Here is a 19,044-nt window from a genome sequence, read left to right as displayed (position 1 = left end):
CTACCGATGATAATCGATATCTTAGCTCGATTGGGTTTTCTTCCCATGTATCATTGTGAGAAGAATAACTCACCTAATATAGATGACGCTATTGTTTCCTGTTTCTTCCAAGGCTCTGTCCAAAGAGTTCTCCAAGTCGCATAAAGGCAATCTTAACATGTTCTCATTGTGTGCAAGTATCCGAGGTCCAATCTGAAGGGCAGGTATATTCTGAACATCGATGTCAACATCGGACAGCCGTTGAGACCGGGGCGTTCGTTGGAACTGCTACTCACGGCGGAGAGCGTTTGCTCTTTATACTCCTTGCCCAAAAAAGCAGGCTACATGGTGACATATGCTGTGACCTAAGCCAATGAAGATATAAAATTATGCACCGTGCTGTGCATATAAACTCTGTTGAGTGATAGGATCGCTCAACAGAGTAGAAGCCCACTAGATGCATATACTCACGCTGATGAGGTTGAGCTTCATACAAGTCTGATTGGAAATCAGTCAGCGCAAGTTATGGCACTGTAGCTTCTATTGTATACCTTACATTCAGGAGCGCAGTCCGCGACAGCTGTGACAACATCAGCGTTCGATCGCAGCCACTATAGGTTCAAACGATCCCGCTCTAAGTGTTTTCGACCGATAGTCACAATCTGACCGTACTGACTTGCTCGTGCGGCTTATTGCAAGCCTCAGTTTGGGCTGACAGGATGTTCAGACTCATCCGGGAGGTGATTCTCCCGACACTGGATGCTTGGAAGAACGCAGACCCTATCGCGAACCTAGCTTCAACTTGTTGCTTTGAGCTGCTCGTATAATAACGGAAGAGAGAAGAGCAATTGACCAGGCGGCGTGGGCTGAGCCTATGGCGGTCATCATGACTACTTTGACCTTAGGTCTGCCCGAAGCCGTAAGTCTGTTATTATGACGAATTGTAGGGAAACATATAGGGACACAAGAAGGCATCGATAATGGCTACCGCGATTGGGAAGTTTGGAGTATGAGTAGTGAGTAAAGAAGAAGAGCTTGAGGGATGATAAGTCAAATTGGTCGCGTAGAATACTGTCAGACCGATCTGATCTTTGTCACCACTAATGAGTACTCAACCAATGCAAGATATGACATCAGGTTGTATGTTCAACTGCATATTTCATCTTATCAGTTGAATAGACTGAGTCATCAATGTACATTTGCAAAACAGAAGACACAAGATCAACAAATTGATCATCTTGTGAGTACAATTTAACGCGACAATCTATATTACGTAAAGCTTGTTTCCCCCTAGCTTCGAATCCTGCGATATATCGACATGCCTGTTATGATATACCCTTCCCATTCCTCCCATCTCTTTTTGATTTTGCAATCACAGTCATTCATGAGATCACAGTATCAAGATGTGGAGATCAGGACCTAGACAATTGAATAACTCGGATCGAGCAGGACCCAATACAAGATGTCAAGTGAGTATTACTTGTTGTCAACTATTGAAATAGTAATATTGATATTTCACCCTTTTTAACTTTATTACCAGAAATGCTTGAAATTAGGTCATCATACATATCAATGTACGAATTCTCGACCATATGTTGCTAGACCTTCTCGTACACAACAATTATCATCAGGTAAAATAGGTAGAGAAAAACCTTCAATAGAAGTACCTGAAGAATTTAAATCATCAAGTAAAATTGGATTAGCAGATAAAATACTTAAAGCGAAAGAAGATGAAAGAATGAAAGAAGAGCTGAAAAAAAGAGGAGGTAAAGATAAGAAGAAAAGAAGGTAAGTTATTTTTCAACACATGAGAGATTTTTTACTTCTTATTGAAAGCTGAATTGCGTATTTTTGTTTTTGAATCCAGTTCATCCTATTCAAGCGATTCTGATTCTTCTTCATCTATATCATCATCATCCGACTCCGATTCTTCTTGCTCATCATCAACAAGATCCGACTCTCGCTCTCCTCCTCCTTCTAAACGTAGAAAAAGGAGATCACCCTCTATAACATCTTCAGATTCTCACTCAGATTCCGTAGATTCTCGTCGTTCAGCTTCTCCGCCACCTCGTCGAAAGAGATATTCATCAGATGAAGATGAACCTAGGAAACCAAGGAAGAGTACTCCTAGTTTGTCTAGATCATTATCAAAAAGTAGAAGCCGATCAAGAAGTATAAGTAGAGGTAGAAGTTTGAGTAGATCCAAGTCGGTCGATAGTCGATGAATATATGCTGGTACAGATGATTTACCTAATGATCAGATTGTAAACTATTGATGGTCGTGGAAGGTATCAACGATTTCGTAAGAATGATGATTTCAAGGAGCAATTATAGCAACAAGAGATCATGAGATTGAGCAAGGGAGCATTCTAATGGTCGATGGGGCATGTAGTCTCTTACAAGATAACTGAAATATGATTTATGCCAATCATATTGATCTAGAATATAAAAGGCTCATCTCTATGATGCATCTTGTATAAAATATCCGATGAATTGATTACAATAACAATATACAACAGCTAAGTCAAACATTCATCTATAATGAACGAGATAAACCAAACCTCCAACTTCAATAAATCATCACAATTCTTTTAAAGCTTCTTTAATTTCTTTCTCTGTCGTCTTTGTATTACTTCTTGATCTATTCATTTTATTTTCTTTATCCTTAAGAAAATTTCCATTAATATTTAAAGAAGGTGAAATTAAAACTTCTTCATCTTGATATTCTACTAAAGATTTATCAATATTTATCGATTTAGGAATTTCAATTTCAATTTTATCTTCAATATCATTATCAGGTAAAGGTGGAATCATTTCTTGATAAAATTCAATTAACTTATTTGAATTACCTACAAATTCTTCTAATTCTTTTCTCAATGATTTAACTTCTTCTAATTTATTTAAAAATCCATTTCCATTTCCATTTCCATTTCCATAATCTAAATTACCATTATTATTGTTATTACCATTATTAGGTACTGTTCTTCTAGAAGAAATTGAAGAATTATTAGAAGATATAATTAATCTATTATCAGACCATAAAAAACCTTTTGAATTTGTTAAACATTGTATAAGTGCTAATCCAGATTTATGTACAAATTGTGAATAATCAAATTTTGTTTTTCTATAACTATATTCAACTTCAATATTTTCAGGATATCTATTTGAAGCTTCAACATCAAGTACAAACCCAAATTTTTTAGTTAAGATACAATATTCAAAATAATTTTCAACTTGTCCTGTACCATGACCTATTGCAAGTAATCTTTCATGTAAATCAGGTATTATTGGCGGAGCAACTGAAAGAGTAATTGGAATTGCAGTTCGATAAGCGCATTTTAATGGCATATCGATTAATTGTTCAACAGGAGTTTCGACAAATCGGAGTCCATATCGTTCTGCTTGTGCTGAAAGCTTTTGTCGAAGTTCTTCCAATAAAGCAGCTGTCACTCCCAGCCAGTTTAATTCAAAATGGAATCTGTTCAGTATCAAGTATCAGTATTACGCTCTCCTTAGAATACAAATCTGCACCTGCTTCCAACGAATGGTGACAAAAACTCACGCGTTTCTAGCGTTGTGTACTACATCAGCATGCAAGATTGCCACTTCAGCTCTATCACTCTTTTTATTCGGATCCAGATCCAATACTCGAGTTTGAGACATTTTGACTTTTCTCTTTCGAACTCTACCTGTCGCAGTGATAGTTGGCGAATTTAATTTAGGTCCCTCGTACATTTTAGCCAATAAGGCTCTTGCGCCTGGAGGAGTAGTCGATGGTAAAGAAGCTTGTACAACTGCTGGATTAGGTAAAGTAGTACCGTTTGACGTATTTGATAAGACGGTGTTCGTGGAAGATGAAGCGGTCATCGTACCACCATTGATGGCTGCAGAAGTTCCGTTAGTCTGATCGGAACCTTCATCTTTAGACAAGTCTTTGGTTATAGTAGCCGAAGCCGAGGTTACTCTTGAGGTTGTGGTGCCGAACCATGACTTATTCTTTGAGGATGATTTTGACATTGAGTTATACGGTTCACGAAGTCTGTAGTAAAGATGCCAGTAATCTAGGAACCCATGGGAGTTGGTGACGTGTTCTGAAAACAAAATTCTCAGTCTGGAGCTCATCATGTGTACCCTTAACGTGGGCTTGCTTACCTATAAGGCCCTTCTCAAGCAATGATTCAGCCCATTCAGCAGCTTTCTCTCGGCTTGTGACGTCTTCGAACGAATTTTGCAACCATTCACAGAATTGCGCACCAGTGAATGACTGAACATGTTGTCGAGCTAAGCCGGAAATCCAGTCAGTCAGTTTGTCAGTCTTACCTACGATCATGCATCCAACGGCAAGCAAGATGAAATATCTCACCTTCCCACCATCTTGTCCGGATGATCAAGCCATTTCCAGGCTGACACATCAATTCAGCTACATTCGCCAATGTCATACCTTCCAGTCGTTTATCTTCTGAGCCAGTGTTGGTAGGCTTTTCTTTATTGCTGATCTGCCTTTCTAGATCCATCATCAACTCCTCATCCAATACACAGGTCGAAGGGTCGAAAGTAGTGGTGACGATCCGCAGCGGCGATTGAGGTGTACCATTTTGCGATTTCAACAGGTATCTATTCAGTGTTTCAATTACTTTCTGAGCGCCCAGCCATAATAAGTCGGTCTGATTTAAATGTTCGTTTTGTGGGATAAGACCGGGGAAAGAAATAACTTCTTTGCCCGAAGGGATCAAGATGAATCTGGTACGCCAATATCGTAATGGGTCAAGCGTTCTTCGTTCTCCATTTATCAGGTGGTCAAGATGATTATAGTTTATCTTGGTGTTCACATCCTAACGACGCCATCAATGAGATATCAGTCAGTGTTCTGAGTTGGCATCAAGAAATCTAGCTGGCAAGCGCGAAACACAACTCACAGGATAATTGAAGACCGCTTCAGCTGGCTGATAGCCTTTCATACCTACTGGCCAGACCAAGCACCTATATTTGACCGGGTCTGTCGAATGAGAGACTTTTCTGGTCATCCAATGAACGATAATCTCTTGGCGAGTAGGATGGAACAGTAACCGGTGTATATGATTTGCCCAGGACATCCATATTGCACCTCTACCATTTTTGAGTACTTCCGATGCACCACCCGAAACCAATTCCACACCTATATCTGAATCTTTCTCAAGATGAATCGGCATCGGTCGTACTACACCGGGTTCATTGAGATCATGGGGTAAGACTATAACTTGGAAATTCTCTAAGATCCATGTGCGATCATTAGCGATCCAAACCAAAATATAACAGAGTGCCGACGTGGACATTGACTCACGAGACAATCTTTGAGATACCATCTCTCTCATCATGGCCAACGGTAAATTCTCCTGAGCCGAATCACTTCTAATCAAGAAAGCTCCATCTTCCAGATAACATTGTACAGTATACGTTCCTGTATTATACAATTCATCACTTTGTTTTTGGGTAGGTAGGAAGTCCGTTGTCAGGGGCAAACAAGCTGGAGCCAACAGGGAAGGCCATTGAACTATATGTTGCTGAGCTTGTTTAGGTAGAACAAATCTCCACCTTCTACCTCCTGCATCCCTGACTCGATCAATAGTTTCAGCAGAAGGTTTACATGGATTGACAGTGAAATGCCTCGAAGATTGAACAAGGGCATTATTTCTATTTCGCCATGAAGAATCTTCGAAAGATTTACTGATACCACCTGCGCCTCCAGATTGACCAGATACTCCTGGTATACCTCTTGAATTTCTCAAAGAACGTGAGATGGGGTCCTCTTCTACAGTATGGGATCTACGCAACCGCGAAGTCGTTCCTGAGATAGGTACAGGTTGGGTGATCGGAGTAGGTAGATTGGGATTTTGAGGTTTGTCTTTAGATGGAGAAGGTGTACTGGGTGTGATCATGGTGTCGGGATTAGGCATTTTGGGTTTCGGCGGGACACTGCCTTTACGGGTGCCCGATCTCGATCTAGGGTTTGATGGTTTCGACGATGAGCTTGCTGATCTGGTAGTGGATAATACTGAGGGCGGTGCGGGTGATTGTGGCCTATTACCTGTCGCGGAAGATACATCTGTCCGTGTTATGGTTTCTATGGCGGGCGTTGCGTAACTTGGTTGCGAACGAGCGGAAGTCAGTCCGCCGAACAGCCAAGTCGCCCCAAGCCGACTGGCAAATGAACTCTTGCTACTCTTGGTATTGAGCTTCTTTGCTGGGGTGAGTCTAGGAGTAGAAGCGCCAGAGTCGACTTGAGAAGTAGATTTTAGCGATTCTCGGGAAGGTGATGCATCTCGATTGAGTGGTAAAGGTGATCTGCTTCGGACTTCGGTCGACGTATCGTTCATAGGCGGAGGTAAAGGTGATGCGGATCTCGTAGTCGCTATTGGCGACGAATTTCGACTGGCAATGAGTAAAGGTGATGATGTGTGAACGTTTGGAGTAGGTGGAGCTACGGTTGTATTCGGTCTTGACAAAGAGTCTGACCGTAATCCTCTCCCTAAGCTTAAAGTCGACGGTGCGGGTGAAGCACTTCTGAACTCGGTCCGTTTTCTACCCAGCGGATGCGAGTCTTCCAATTCGATCATAGCTTTTATTGGCGATAATTTCGAGCCTCCACCCAAGCCGCCTATAGATTTTGGTCGAGTCGTAGAAGCCATAGAATTAGATCGTTCCTTTTCATGTCTATCTTTTTCGGCGAGCAACCTTGCGGATTGGTAGCTCGCTGGGAAACTTGCTGGAGTGGATCCGAGTTGAGGGGAATTCATCTTACTCATAACATGTGGAGGTTGGCTAATCTCGCCGAATATAGATTGATCAAAATCATCCCTTATTGTTTTCCGATCTTCCATTGTCAAAGGTCGACGGGGCATTGGCATATCATCTATATCGATATAGGGTACAATGACTGTCGTAAGGTTGTGATCCAGTATACCAAGCATCTGGATCTCATACATCTTGCACCGAGGGATGAATCGATCGGGTCGAAAAGGCTTGTCATGCGTGACAGCGTAAAAGGACGCGCTAACCCAGGATGGCAGCGCTGCAACGTATATTAACAGATGCACGACGGAAAGATCGCGGAGCTAGTTCAAAAACTTACAATAGCAATCCGCTAACTCCGTGTCCTTTATATGCGACATATGAGCATCGAAGTACAGTAAGTCCGGTGTGATAGCCTTCTGTCGAGCGTTCGAAGGGTTATCCTCGGCACCTGGTCCTCTTGGTCGATGCGAAACGTAGCTGAATAACGGTACACTGTGAAGTGGCATCTTGGTCAGACAAACAAAATCCACACTCATACCGTGGTCGACCATCCTTTCAGTTGTCAGTCGAAGAAGGTTTTTATCGACGGCGAAATGACCGGTTCCAGGGGTTATGATTGTTATTGACAGTCCAGTACGAGACAAGTCTCGATCTACATGATGTTCATCGAATGGATTTAAGGCGAGATTTATAGCTTCCAAGGCGTTGCCTTCATATGCCTATACATTGTCATATTACAGTGTAATCAGTCGTTGATGATCACCGGGATGGAGGGGACTAGGAGCTCACGAAACTCCATCTTCCCACGATCTTGACCTCATCGCCATCCTGATGAGCGCCCTTCATCAACTGGAAATGATAATCCAGCATCAGTTCCCTTTCAGTGCCTTCTAATTGCCTTTTGATCTCCGGTAGTGCTTGTGTCCAATCATTCCGCCTTTCCAGATCTACAGCAACCTTGAAGAAATCTTTACATGCTCTGCCAGCGTAGTCCTTGGTCAGTGAACCAGCCATATCATGTTTCCTCAGGTATTCTACATCTTCCTCATCATAGTATATCCTAGCGAAGAATATGATGGTGACCACATGTGATGTGCCTTTCTCCGCCCATCTCGCGAAGAGGTCAGGTAGATATCCTAGATTGGCATGTATTTGTTAGTCATCAGATAAGTTTAGCGATTTGGTAGTCTCTAAGCGGGACTGACCGTGTACCACCTTCTCAATGTACCTTTCACCATCCTCATCAAATTCCCACGTCTCCTCACATAGTTGTATGAATAAATACACTTGGGCACTCTTACTCCTGAAAATGGTCTTCGTTTTGGCGGTAGCTATTCCACTTGAATACCTTTTGTCCCTCATTTTACCGGTCTTAGGGTCTTTCTCACTACGTATGATGAAATTGACTTCTGCTCGGACAGCTCCTCCAGCTAAAGAGACTTTTTCTCCCACATGTAAAGTCATCCCTTCCAGTGACATACCCAATCTCCACATATCAGCCCTTCCCAGGTATTGCGAGAAATAAAATTCAACATAATCTGTGTGTGCGGAGTCTTTTTCCGTTATCTATAGAAAGACAATGTAAGCTACATAGCAAGATGGAGACAACGAAGTTCGATCTCACTCTTCTCACTTCCACCTCTAAACGCTGCTGGAAGCCAAAAGCAGTTGCCACTGAGTCCGGAACCTGTATCTGATGTGCACTTGCGGTAGGTACGTCATCTCCTAGCCTAAATACGTATCCATCTCTGCCTTTTCCAAGCTTGACACCATTTAAAGCTGTGCTACCTGAATCTTTCTTCTTCCTGTAGGCCTCGCCCTCTGGCCCCAAGATCCTTGAAGGCTGCTCAGGTTGTCTTCGGTGTATTTGACGGATCTCGAGGTAATCGCCCGGTTTGGCCTCCCAAGCGAGAGCAGCATAATTGAGAAGCACTTGCGATGATGGACCGTTGGTGACATTGGACGTTGATGGGAGAGGCGAAGGATAATTCGGACCATTCAATGTATTTGTAGGAGGTTTGTAAGTGTACAACAGCAAAGCTACACTATCCTTATCGACCAAGGATAAATCTAGAACTCCTCCTTCTATATTTGCTCTTGTAGGTACAGCTGGTGCTGAAGGCATATGCGTAATGACAGGTTGTGGTGGACTGGGCCATGATGCTATCCTATTATGTCCAGTTCCATTTCCATTAGAGACACCACCAGCTACGTACTTGGACCGTTTAGCAGAGCTACTACTCCCACTCGTTCCCAACTGATCGGCTAAAGCTTGACTTGCTGCACTAGGTCCAGGAAAAGGGTTAGTAGTGATCCGGAATGATGATGCTGAGATATCTATCGATGGTGGTCCAGGTTGAGTACTTCCTGCTGGAACTGATCCCGTACCAACTATTGTAGAAGATCGAGCTCGGATGTTTACTGGTCGGGGAGATGACGCTCTGCCTATATTGGTAAAGTCAGCCAACGACAACGACTGAAACATCATGTATAAAGATGAATACAATAGAGTTGGACTTGCCAGGCATGACGAAAGCATTGATCTCTAGTCAAGCTAGTCCAGATACATCCAGGCAGATCTCGAAAAGAAGGTGATCGTACTCCTTTCGTGATTGTTGCGTCAGACGACCTGTTCCTTGCCGAACTTTAGTTATATGATCGAATTATCGAATTATGAAGCCTTTGGCGGTTCTGTTTCTCGGACACCATATGATTAGAAGCTGAGATTTTAGAGTCAAGGGTGTTGTACCGACTTGAATGGCGTGTACGACTTAGGCGAGTCTCTCCTATGAGAAGCTGCCATATTGATTTTTGGTATGAGAAGTATTCCCGAACATGAGCGCGTACCAGGTATACAGGCGGAATCAATTAAATTACAATCATTAATCGGCATAGGGCCAAGGTCGGCGATCCCCGCGATTTCAAAAAGAGTAAGGACGCCGAACTAGCGAATCACTCACCCTATAATCTTAAAACTACATGAGAGTACGTCCAAATTGAAATATTAGTCTGAACGTGAACCGAGTCAATCTCAAGTCGTATACCAGAATCACATCCGTCAGATAAGCTACCAAAAGGACAACGTTGATTATCAGATAAGAGAAAGCTTAAAGGAGTCAACCAATCAATCGACCGTCCTTTAAAACTGCGATAAATTCAAGTTATAGCGATGATGACGGACCGAACATAACCGTTACCTTCATTTTTAATCGATTCTTGATTCTTGAGCCTCCGATTTCGGCTCATACGTACCGCGGTATCTCTCCACCATGTCTCGTCCTGGCCCGTCACCTCCTCCTGCTCTCACACCTATCGCGTCTACCTCTACGGCTCACTTAACACCTGGATCTGCTTATTCCGGTGTACGGCATAGACACGACAAAGAGCCGGTCACATACCCTCCTCAAGCAAGCTATGCACCTTCGACAACTCGACCTAGAAGGCGGAAAAGGAGGGAAGTTCAGAAGAAAGGCAGACGATTCAGATGGAGACGAGGCGTTGTTACTGAAGCTTTCCGGAAATTTGGAGAACACTGCGCAAGGAATCAAGTATGTTAATATACAGTCATCTATGAAACGATACAACTGATCATAATGCCGTTCTACTTCTAGATTCGAACATTACTTATCGACTGTCTAGTTATGACGAATCTCTTCTACCCATCGATGGTACTGTATTTGCAGAAAAGGTCCCCACCATCTTTCTCTCCTGCACCTCCACCGCATCGGCACAAAATACCTTTACATGGCGAAGCTGGACCGTCCACATATTGGCGGAATCGGCCTGAACATCCATTATCCCTTCTCAGCACACCTGTACTAGAAAGCTTTTTCCCATATCCGCCACCTTTGCTACCAAACTTAGATTGGACTGGATGGTGGGGAAGAGATACAGATCGATATAATCAAGAGGATTATGGGTGGGGCTTGAGTAGAGCTTTACCGGAAGACGCAACTGAGCAACCATTGAATGATGAGGAAATCCGAATAGTCAGAGTTGCTTGGGCAGATGTGGAAGATGTACTGGACAGGGACACAGAAGCTGCGAAGAAATCATGGGAAGAGCGAGACCGTATGTTACTGCGGCTTGTTAGAGATGTAGCAGAAGAATGGGAAGAACACTATAAGAGCACTGGCGAAGCGTGCATCAGGCAACTAATAGCTAAGAAAGGAGGTGCAGTAGAATCAGCAGGTCCATGCTATGTTTTCTCGCCCGAATCTCTTCCTTCAACTTCCGAACTTCCTCATGTGTCGATGTTAGATTCGTACTTTGGACCTGGAATCAGGGCCAACACGTCTTCCTCAAGCCTCTCCGTTGATCCTGAACACATCTATCACAGTCTTGGAGCTATTTTCCGAGTGACTGCCAACTCCACATCTAGTTTCGAAGCGAGATGGCAGAATGCTTTAAGCCATATAGCTAAGAAGGTTGAAGGAGAAATCTTCGCCGAAGTGCAAAATCCGAAGACCACAGTGCTGGATCAAATGGGACCATGGTATCTTTCGGTAAGCCTCAACCTCTCACATCATATGCCCTGCAATAGCTAATATGTGGGCGCAATAAATGCTAGTACACTTCCCGCGCTCGAATGGAAGCTGAAACTACGAATGAGGATGAAATCTCCACGCGGCCAAAGCCCCTCTCATCTAGTCCCCCAAAGATCGTGTTATTCCTGTATTTCGTTCTCCTCTCCACACTTATGGCTCAAATATCTAATGCGTCGAAAGTGCATTCAAGGTTTGGTCTAGCTTTTACTGGCGTAGTCCAATTGTGCTGTTCGACGGTCATGTCATTCAGCGTTTTGGCTTTACTGGGTTGGAATGGATGGGGAGCTTCTTCGAAACAGAGCAGTCTACCAACTTACGTTTTACCTTTTGTCATTGTCGTGGTTGGCGCAGAGAATATGTCTACCCTGGTACGTAAATCATTGTTTCGGGGCCATAGCGAGCTAAGCTGAGTGCCTATCAGACGAAAGCCATATTCTCGATCCCTTTTAGCCATTCAGTCCCCGTCAGGATCGGTCTCGGTCTCTCCAAGGTAGGAACGACTATCGCTCTTACCTCCTTGACAGATTTATTGGTACTGGGAGTAGTATGGGTGTGTGTCAATTTACAGCCGGTCAGAGAGTTCTGTTTGTTCGCCGCAGTTGTCATCATAACAGATTGGTTCATGTTACACACTTTCTTCCTTACCGTAAGTCTCCACAGAAACACAGCTGCCGCTGCGTTCTGCTGAGCTGATCCTTAAAACAGGTCTTGTCTATTGATGCGCAACGTTTAGAGCTGGCTGATGTGCTGGCTTCGAACGGTGGCCCGCCCGTCTCGCCTGTGCAGCAAGCGTCTGATTCCGACGATCAAGGGGAAAACAAGCAAAACGGGTTCGGCTGGCGTAAATTGCTTAGAGCAAGGACTACCAAAAGTGGCAGTCTGATTCTGGTGAGCCATTCTCGCGCAACCTGATATATAAGACATCGCTGATCACATTGGTCTCCAGCTACTATTGACTTGTGGTTTCCTGTACTGGCTGACTGAGCGGCATCGTATCTCCCCAAACACCACCGCCCGTCTATACGGATATACTCCAATGTCAACTTCCACTACTGCCGCGTCAATGCTTCCGCAGCCAACGCCTTTTGTAACGAACCCAACGGACCTGACCCATTTCAGCCCAGCTGAGAAGCTATGGCGATCTCTCAATCCATTAGGGTGGACATACATCAAAATCTTCGTCTCTCCTGCTTCAATCTTGGTTTTGCCGAAAAGAGGCCATTCAATGCGTCCGGCAGATATCCGTAAATTATCTTTACCAGCGTCAAGATTGCTCTTACCTCGGCTACGACCCTTATTTTACCTCTTCAAGGTGGTCGTACTTCCACAGGCTGTGACAGCTGCAGCTCTTTACGCATTGTTACTTTACCTTCTTAAAGATGCGGATTTACTGGACGCTCAACGAGATAGACTAGGTCGAGTAGATGAGCAAGATAACTTGACAAATGGCAATGAAAGTGACTCGTCGACAACAAAACAACAAGCGTATCTTATTGAAAAGCTCGAAGCGAATATGCTTCCTTGTAGTCATGAAAGCGATATTGACATCATAGCTACTTCATCCGATGGCTTCTTAGCTCTCAGTGTTGGAATCGACAATTCTCTTTGCCTGTGGAGGTTCGACGAGAATAATCCAGGAAGTGGTACAAGAGAAATCTTGACAAGTGGAAATCTAGGTTCTGAGGATCCGATTGTATCCTCCACGATCAGTGAAGATCGAACTCATATCGGTGTTTGCACAGCAAGGGGTATACTTCAAATTTGGCAGATTATTGAAGATGGTCAAGTCGTCCCTTTAAGCACGAGAAGATTCAATAAGACCTCGCTTGACAGAGCGAGAATAACGGCGATAGCCTTTGACGTCTTAGAGGATATACGATCGACAGATCCTTTCACCATCACACCAAGGAAATCAAGCAAGAACCCTTCCGTACTCGAACCTGCGGTGCTGGTAGCCTTGAGTAACGGGGCTGTGTTCCTGTCAAACGTTCAGTCAGATCCGATTTCGATAATAAACCCTATCCGCGACAATGGACACTCTCGAATATCGTTCATCCGATCATCAGGTCAGCTGGAAATACTTTTGACAACGTCCGAAGCCGTTCAAACATATAGGAAAACCGAATCAGGATGGCTTCCAACGACAATTGTAGAGGCGACCGATGATCGTATCACTGCGGTTGCCGCGCCCGAACCGGCTCTTGCAGGACTATGGGCAGTAGGTCATGAGTCTGGTTCCATTGATCTGGTTGATGAGATCATCGGTCATCTACTTTCCATTCCACCCAATTCGATGTCAGAACCAATCAAGAAGGTACATCTCGCTAAATCTGCTTCAATGAGATGTACAAGCTGCAGCACAGTATCTACAGATGGCTACCTGATCATTTATTCAACTCCAACACATATCTACCTTGATAGAGTCTGCCCAAGAACACCTAATAATATATTCTGCAAGTGCTTACGTACGAGAGGTATCCGAACATCTTTAGACGAAATGTCGCGACCTACCAATCTTTTCTCTCCCAGCCGTGTAATTGGAAATACTGAATTAGTGGTACCGCCTTCATCAATAAAGAAGCGATATACACCAGGTGCATCACCTCGTAAATCACCTACTTTATTACCTTTACCTTCAAATGGAGAGTTCCCTTTATCAAGTCATGGTGGCGCAAGAAGATTATCAAATTTACATAAACCTGACGAATCAGTTTTGGCTATGACAATGACTTCAAATGCCTCAATGGATAGATCATCAATCTCAGGACAGTCTACAGCTTCACCTGCAGGCGATTTCGAAATTCAATCACTCGGAGCAATAATCTTGACTTCAGCAGATGAAGAAAAGCAAAATATGAATGAAAATGATTGGGAAATTATCAATAATCATTTGATAGGTATTAAAAGATCTAAAGAAGGTATAGATGATTCTCAATGGTCTATACTCATTACAGATTTATCTTTAATTTGGAATGGGTTTTCTATAAATTTAGGTTCAATTCAACTTGATGATTTACTTCAAAAAACAAAATTAGAAAATCTTTCAAATTCAAATATATCGAATAAAGGAATATCAATAAATGAAAGTAGAAAAGAAAGAATTAATAGTTTAAATGGAAAAGCTTCATTTTCTTCTATCAATGACTATAATCAATTTCCTAAAAAAGAAACTAGAAGTTTTAGTGTACCAACTTTTTCGAATTTAGGATATGTTGAAATTAATCAATTTAAAAAATTTAATTTAAATTCAATTATTGCTGGATTTGGAAATAAATTAGGTATAATCAAGATCAATAATAATTCAATAGGTAAACAGAAGAAAGACATTTTGAATAATATATCTAATTCAAATAATAATAATAATAATAATATTAATTTGAACTTTGGATTAAATAATTCTTCTTCAACAACAATAATTGGATTAAGAACTCCTACTCCTTTAAATAGAAAATCAAATTCTTTTGCTTTTATACCACCACCTCCACCACCACCTCCTCCTTCTACAAATGGTTCAAAAATATTGAATAAAGATTCCAATTTCAATGTCAATAGTGTAATTAATAGAAAAGTAGATTAAAACATTATTTTGTTTTCAATGTTATTTGCTATTTACCAATATCCTTGTAGTTTTTATCCTTTGGTAATGAGGTTTTAATCATGTTGTATTACTTTGAGATGAACCTCGTATTTTGTGAACCATGTAAATTAATAGTTAAAATCATCTCATCAAAAAATGTAATGTTTTTCGGAATCATTTCACCTAATTCTTTAAGATGATACGCTATCTTATCAAAAAAGCCTTGCAAAGAATGTACGGTATTGCGATATTGTTACATTCCCATGATTAAAAGGGTACTACTATTGTATATGAAAAATTTAGGATGTATGAGCTTGAATTTATAATATTGTATTTATGGATGAGTGATTTGAAAAGAAAATAAAGGTAAAACAACAAATTTCACAATCGCGAAAAAGAGGAATCCGGAAATTAATTGTAAAGTAAGGGTATATGTTTTTCTTGAAAAAAGAGAAAAACGAGATTTCATCCAGAAGCTAATCAAATCTGGTCTCGCAACTGCGCGTCTTGAAGCCCGGACTATAAGCTAAAAATTGGAATTCATCCATTTGGTTTGGTCAAAATCCGCTCGTTTTACATGGCAAGCTCAGCTTGTAATTGACGTAATTGAGCTTCTTCATCATCTTCTTCTGCTTGAGCTGCGACACCTGATAATATAACGACTTCAACATCTGTCCTGTCCGCTTGAGAGAATAATAGAAAACTCACGTGATGGTCCAGCAGTTTGTCCAATTGGTGATGTAGGAATATGACTTGGTACTCTATCTGCTCCTGCGAGCCTATCATCAAGTTGTTCTTGTTCCAATGCCTCCAATTCGTCTTTGAGATCATCCTACGATTGAGAAGTACGATGAGTGTCTATAGTATAACGCGAGATCACAATAGATTGAACATACCTCATCGAGCACTATACCCATACCAACAGGATTTGAAATAGCATCCGATATTTCGTTTGTAAGATCCATTTGTTCTCTAATCTTGTCCATCGTAGCATCCACTCCCTCAGCGGTACTATATCACGTGGACAAGTGAATCAGCGTTTGCTCATGATGAGGAGCATATGGCACATTTGGGTACGAGTTGGTATGACTTGTTGCGTGTTCCTTAAATGACCAAAGAATACTACGTACAGGTTGCTGTGGATACCTTTGAGCGCATCTGCACCCTTCTTCATGGCTACCATCGTCTCAGCGTTCAGGTTGGCTGATTCTATTGCGTTGACCTAAGGTAACTAAGTTAAGTGATAACTCATATCTGGGTTTGAGATTTATGGGAGACAGATGGGCTGAAAGCCATATAACTGGAATCACCATGGTACTCACTTGCGTCTCCAATGTTAATCTTGTTCCAGCAATTCTATCCAATTCATTCTCATGTGCTTTTTTCTGCCTAAGAGCAGCCATAGCCACTACGTCATTCATTCAATCAGCTATAATTAGTCCTTTCCTTATTGCACAAATCTTTTGAGTGGATGAATTTGTCATTAAGGTCATGGGAAGACTCGGTATTTCAGATTGTAATAAAACTTACACCTTTTATTAGACGTTGCATTGCCTTTCGCTTTCTTCATTTCTTCTTCAATCTTCTTATTTAGATGTTCTTCCTTCTTCTCAAGCATCAACAGTTGTTGTCTTAGTCCAACTATCGCATCCCTAGCTCCTTCCGTCGTGTTTTTCTTTCCAGCAAACCATGACATCCAGCCAGACATATTGTTTATTTATCTCGCTGTTGGTGTTATGTAAAACGAAAAGAATGGTAAATTGTTCCTAGATCTGCAATGGCTATTCGTACTACTCGCCTCTCTTCGGTAAGTTGTTCTGTTTGCTGTTCAATGAGTGTATAATCTGTACTTGAATGTTATCGGTTATCTTTATTTCAGGTTATTGGCCACCGAAAGATTAACTTGTGATTGTGATTGTGATACCGAGGTTCGTCATCCAGCCATACAAAGCGGAATCAATTATTTTACCATTGGCAAAATCCACGTGGCAATCTAATCGGACTCATTCACTTGTTGCAACGTACCCCCGAGTGGGATTGCATTGTATATATGCTGCTACATTCATGATAGTGTACAATTCGACAAAAGATATTCATAAACACACAATACACAATAGTATACAGATCTGTGGACGGGACATGTCTTTCCAAAGATGCGTGATTGCGCCACTACAGCACACATCATTTCCTGCTTAACCGCGGGCAACGCTCATTCCGAGTCTGAAGAATCAATAGTCGACGTTGAACTATATCTACGGGTGACTCGGTTTGAATGACCCTTAATTTCAGCTTTGACATGCGTGAGCTCCTAACATGTCATCTTGACTACATCAACACCCGTCAATCAACAACAAAAACCGGCTTACGGCACGAGTTTTTCTCATCACTTCGTCTAGTCGCGATTCGGTGGAGGTTCGAGGTCTTATGGATTGGATTTCCCCGTCGTCGCTCTCATCTGATGACTCCATCTTGACAAGTTGAGGCTCGGCCTTGATCGAGATGCTTTTCCTATCCCTTACCGATAAAGCAGAAGGCGCAACCGAGTGACCACTTTCTAGCCTGGCTCCCCGTTCAGCTTTGATGCGAACTGATCTCGAAACCTGACAGGGGTGCTGCTGTGCCGGTACTACTCATTCATGATCTTACATTAGCGAAACCGAGCGTGAAATGCAAGCTACAACATCGCTGACCTCTTTCGACTAAATGTTTCATTTGAAGATATTGAGGGGTTCGAACCTGAAAGGGAATCAGCTCTACTACTCGCCTGGGATGTTTGCTAACGTACCTTGAAAACGAATGTGAGAAAATCATCAACTCGGTCTTCTGGGAAGGTGGACCATTCTTGGTCGTATGCTGCTTTCTCACCGACTACTCGACCAGCTCCACTAGTGCTGTAATAGACATACAAGGGTATCATTTTACTGATTCCTTACTTTGCAGGAGAATGATAACAGTAGCTGACATTTTATTTCGACCCTTGGGTCCATCAATTACCTCGTGTATCTGTCGTAATTCAGGTTTCATCTTGCAGATGTATCCTCGTCGAATACCAACTACGATTGTACCACGTGATTTATCTCTTGAAACTTCACCTTCCTCCTTATCATACCCAATAGGATCCACCTACATTGATCATAGGTTATCGTCATCACGATGCGTGGAAGGATATTCATGGGATGGGGATGATCAGGAAATACATACAATTCTGCCAAAAGATAGGTTACATTCTGTCAATACTCCGTAATTTCTTTCAAACCCAGTTGACATTTCTTGATTTATATGATTTCGTTTTTTCAGGTGTAAAGATAACATTTTGAAGCCCTTGATTAAAGGTTCAGCTATCCAGTCGTTTTCCCAAGGCTTTTGATGTCCAAGTCGTACGTTGATCGTAAATTCCTACGTCAGATTTTCTGTCAACGCCAGATCCCAGAGGGGGTGGTATTGAGGAGCAAAAGTATTGCACACCTGATATGGTTCGGGACAAACGAAACATTCCATTCTAATCCTTCCGTTCTTGACAGTTTTATTCACCAGACGCTCATCTGAACATATTCGTCAACTATCATTTTCATCAGGTTATAGAAGGAATATGTCTCTCTTACCTAACTTCCTGCCTCCGTCAACGGTCAGAGTTACCTGAGTGATCAACTTAGCCAGCGACTAGGACCTTTCAATGTAGTTTGGATGAGGTGAAGACTTACGCAAATACCATTTACATCTTGTGCGATCATCTCGAAGGGTTTAGTGAGACTGGCAGGAGGATTGAGCGACTATATGATTTATTCATAATGGGGAAAAGAAAGAATAAAGCGAATCCCCGTTGGCAAGGTAAAAGGATATGACTGAGGCAGAGAACATTATCGAGACACTATTACATGCCTCACGCGATCAGGCTTGTGCGTTTGGAGTGAGGTAATATTGTGTCTGTGCGTAATTAGAAGGCAATTGAATCTCGTACCACATGTCTGTCTTAAGAGCGGTTCCGCACAGACATGCATGTACATGAATATAAAACGAGAACTTATTACAATGACAATATAAACACGATGCGACACTCGCTTGACCATCAATCTAGTGAAACTGCAGCTTAAGCTCGTGTACTGCACTTTGGAAGCGACAGATGTCGGCAGGATTTTCGGGATCACATCAGCCTGATGCTTATCTTCCATG

General features: G+C 42.2%; 5 protein-coding genes across 5 annotated transcripts; 2 read left to right on the top strand and 3 right to left on the bottom strand.

Annotated features, from left to right (window-relative positions):
• Nucleotides 1-1,382: 1,382 nt before the first annotated feature.
• Nucleotides 1,383-2,204, top strand: I206_102588 (uncharacterized protein; the record flags this gene model as incomplete). The annotated part of the gene is made up of 3 exons (XM_019154698.1): nt 1,383-1,448; nt 1,520-1,767; nt 1,847-2,204. 3 exons carry the CDS (start codon nt 1,383-1,385, stop codon nt 2,202-2,204), a joined length of 672 nt encoding a protein of 223 aa, XP_019012101.1.
• Nucleotides 2,205-2,559: 355 nt separating this feature from the next.
• On the bottom strand, nt 2,560-9,235 carry I206_102587 (uncharacterized protein; the record flags this gene model as incomplete). Its single annotated transcript, XM_019154697.1, has 10 exons — nt 2,560-3,457; nt 3,542-4,070; nt 4,132-4,260; nt 4,343-4,811; nt 4,896-5,227; nt 5,300-7,027; nt 7,088-7,469; nt 7,540-7,886; nt 7,956-8,316; nt 8,375-9,235. The coding sequence occupies 10 exons, from the start codon at nt 9,233-9,235 to the stop codon at nt 2,560-2,562; spliced, it is 6,036 nt and encodes a 2,011-aa protein (XP_019012100.1).
• A 784-nt stretch (nt 9,236-10,019) lies between these two features.
• I206_102586 (uncharacterized protein) lies at nt 10,020-14,874 on the top strand (the record flags this gene model as incomplete). Its single annotated transcript, XM_019154696.1, has 6 exons — nt 10,020-10,298; nt 10,362-11,255; nt 11,321-11,665; nt 11,719-11,943; nt 12,003-12,185; nt 12,244-14,874. 6 exons carry the CDS (start codon nt 10,020-10,022, stop codon nt 14,872-14,874), a joined length of 4,557 nt encoding a protein of 1,518 aa, XP_019012099.1.
• A 573-nt stretch (nt 14,875-15,447) lies between these two features.
• I206_102585 (vacuolar-sorting protein SNF7) lies at nt 15,448-16,582 on the bottom strand (the record flags this gene model as incomplete). The annotated part of the gene is made up of 6 exons (XM_019154695.1): nt 15,448-15,521; nt 15,583-15,706; nt 15,771-15,885; nt 16,005-16,096; nt 16,197-16,282; nt 16,405-16,582. The coding sequence occupies 6 exons, from the start codon at nt 16,580-16,582 to the stop codon at nt 15,448-15,450; spliced, it is 669 nt and encodes a 222-aa protein (XP_019012098.1).
• Nucleotides 16,583-17,083: 501 nt separating this feature from the next.
• Nucleotides 17,084-18,605, bottom strand: I206_102584 (uncharacterized protein; the record flags this gene model as incomplete). The annotated part of the gene is made up of 9 exons (XM_019154694.1): nt 17,084-17,182; nt 17,241-17,500; nt 17,565-17,610; nt 17,660-17,765; nt 17,837-17,997; nt 18,076-18,270; nt 18,340-18,416; nt 18,477-18,510; nt 18,576-18,605. The coding sequence occupies 9 exons, from the start codon at nt 18,603-18,605 to the stop codon at nt 17,084-17,086; spliced, it is 1,008 nt and encodes a 335-aa protein (XP_019012097.1).
• Between the last annotated feature and the right edge of the window lie 439 nt (nt 18,606-19,044).

Source organism: Kwoniella pini, chromosome 3, assembly GCF_000512605.2.
Source record: "Kwoniella pini CBS 10737 chromosome 3, complete sequence".
Lineage (NCBI taxonomy): Eukaryota > Fungi > Basidiomycota > Tremellomycetes > Tremellales > Cryptococcaceae > Kwoniella > Kwoniella pini.
This window is presented reverse-complemented; position numbering and strand designations above follow the sequence as displayed.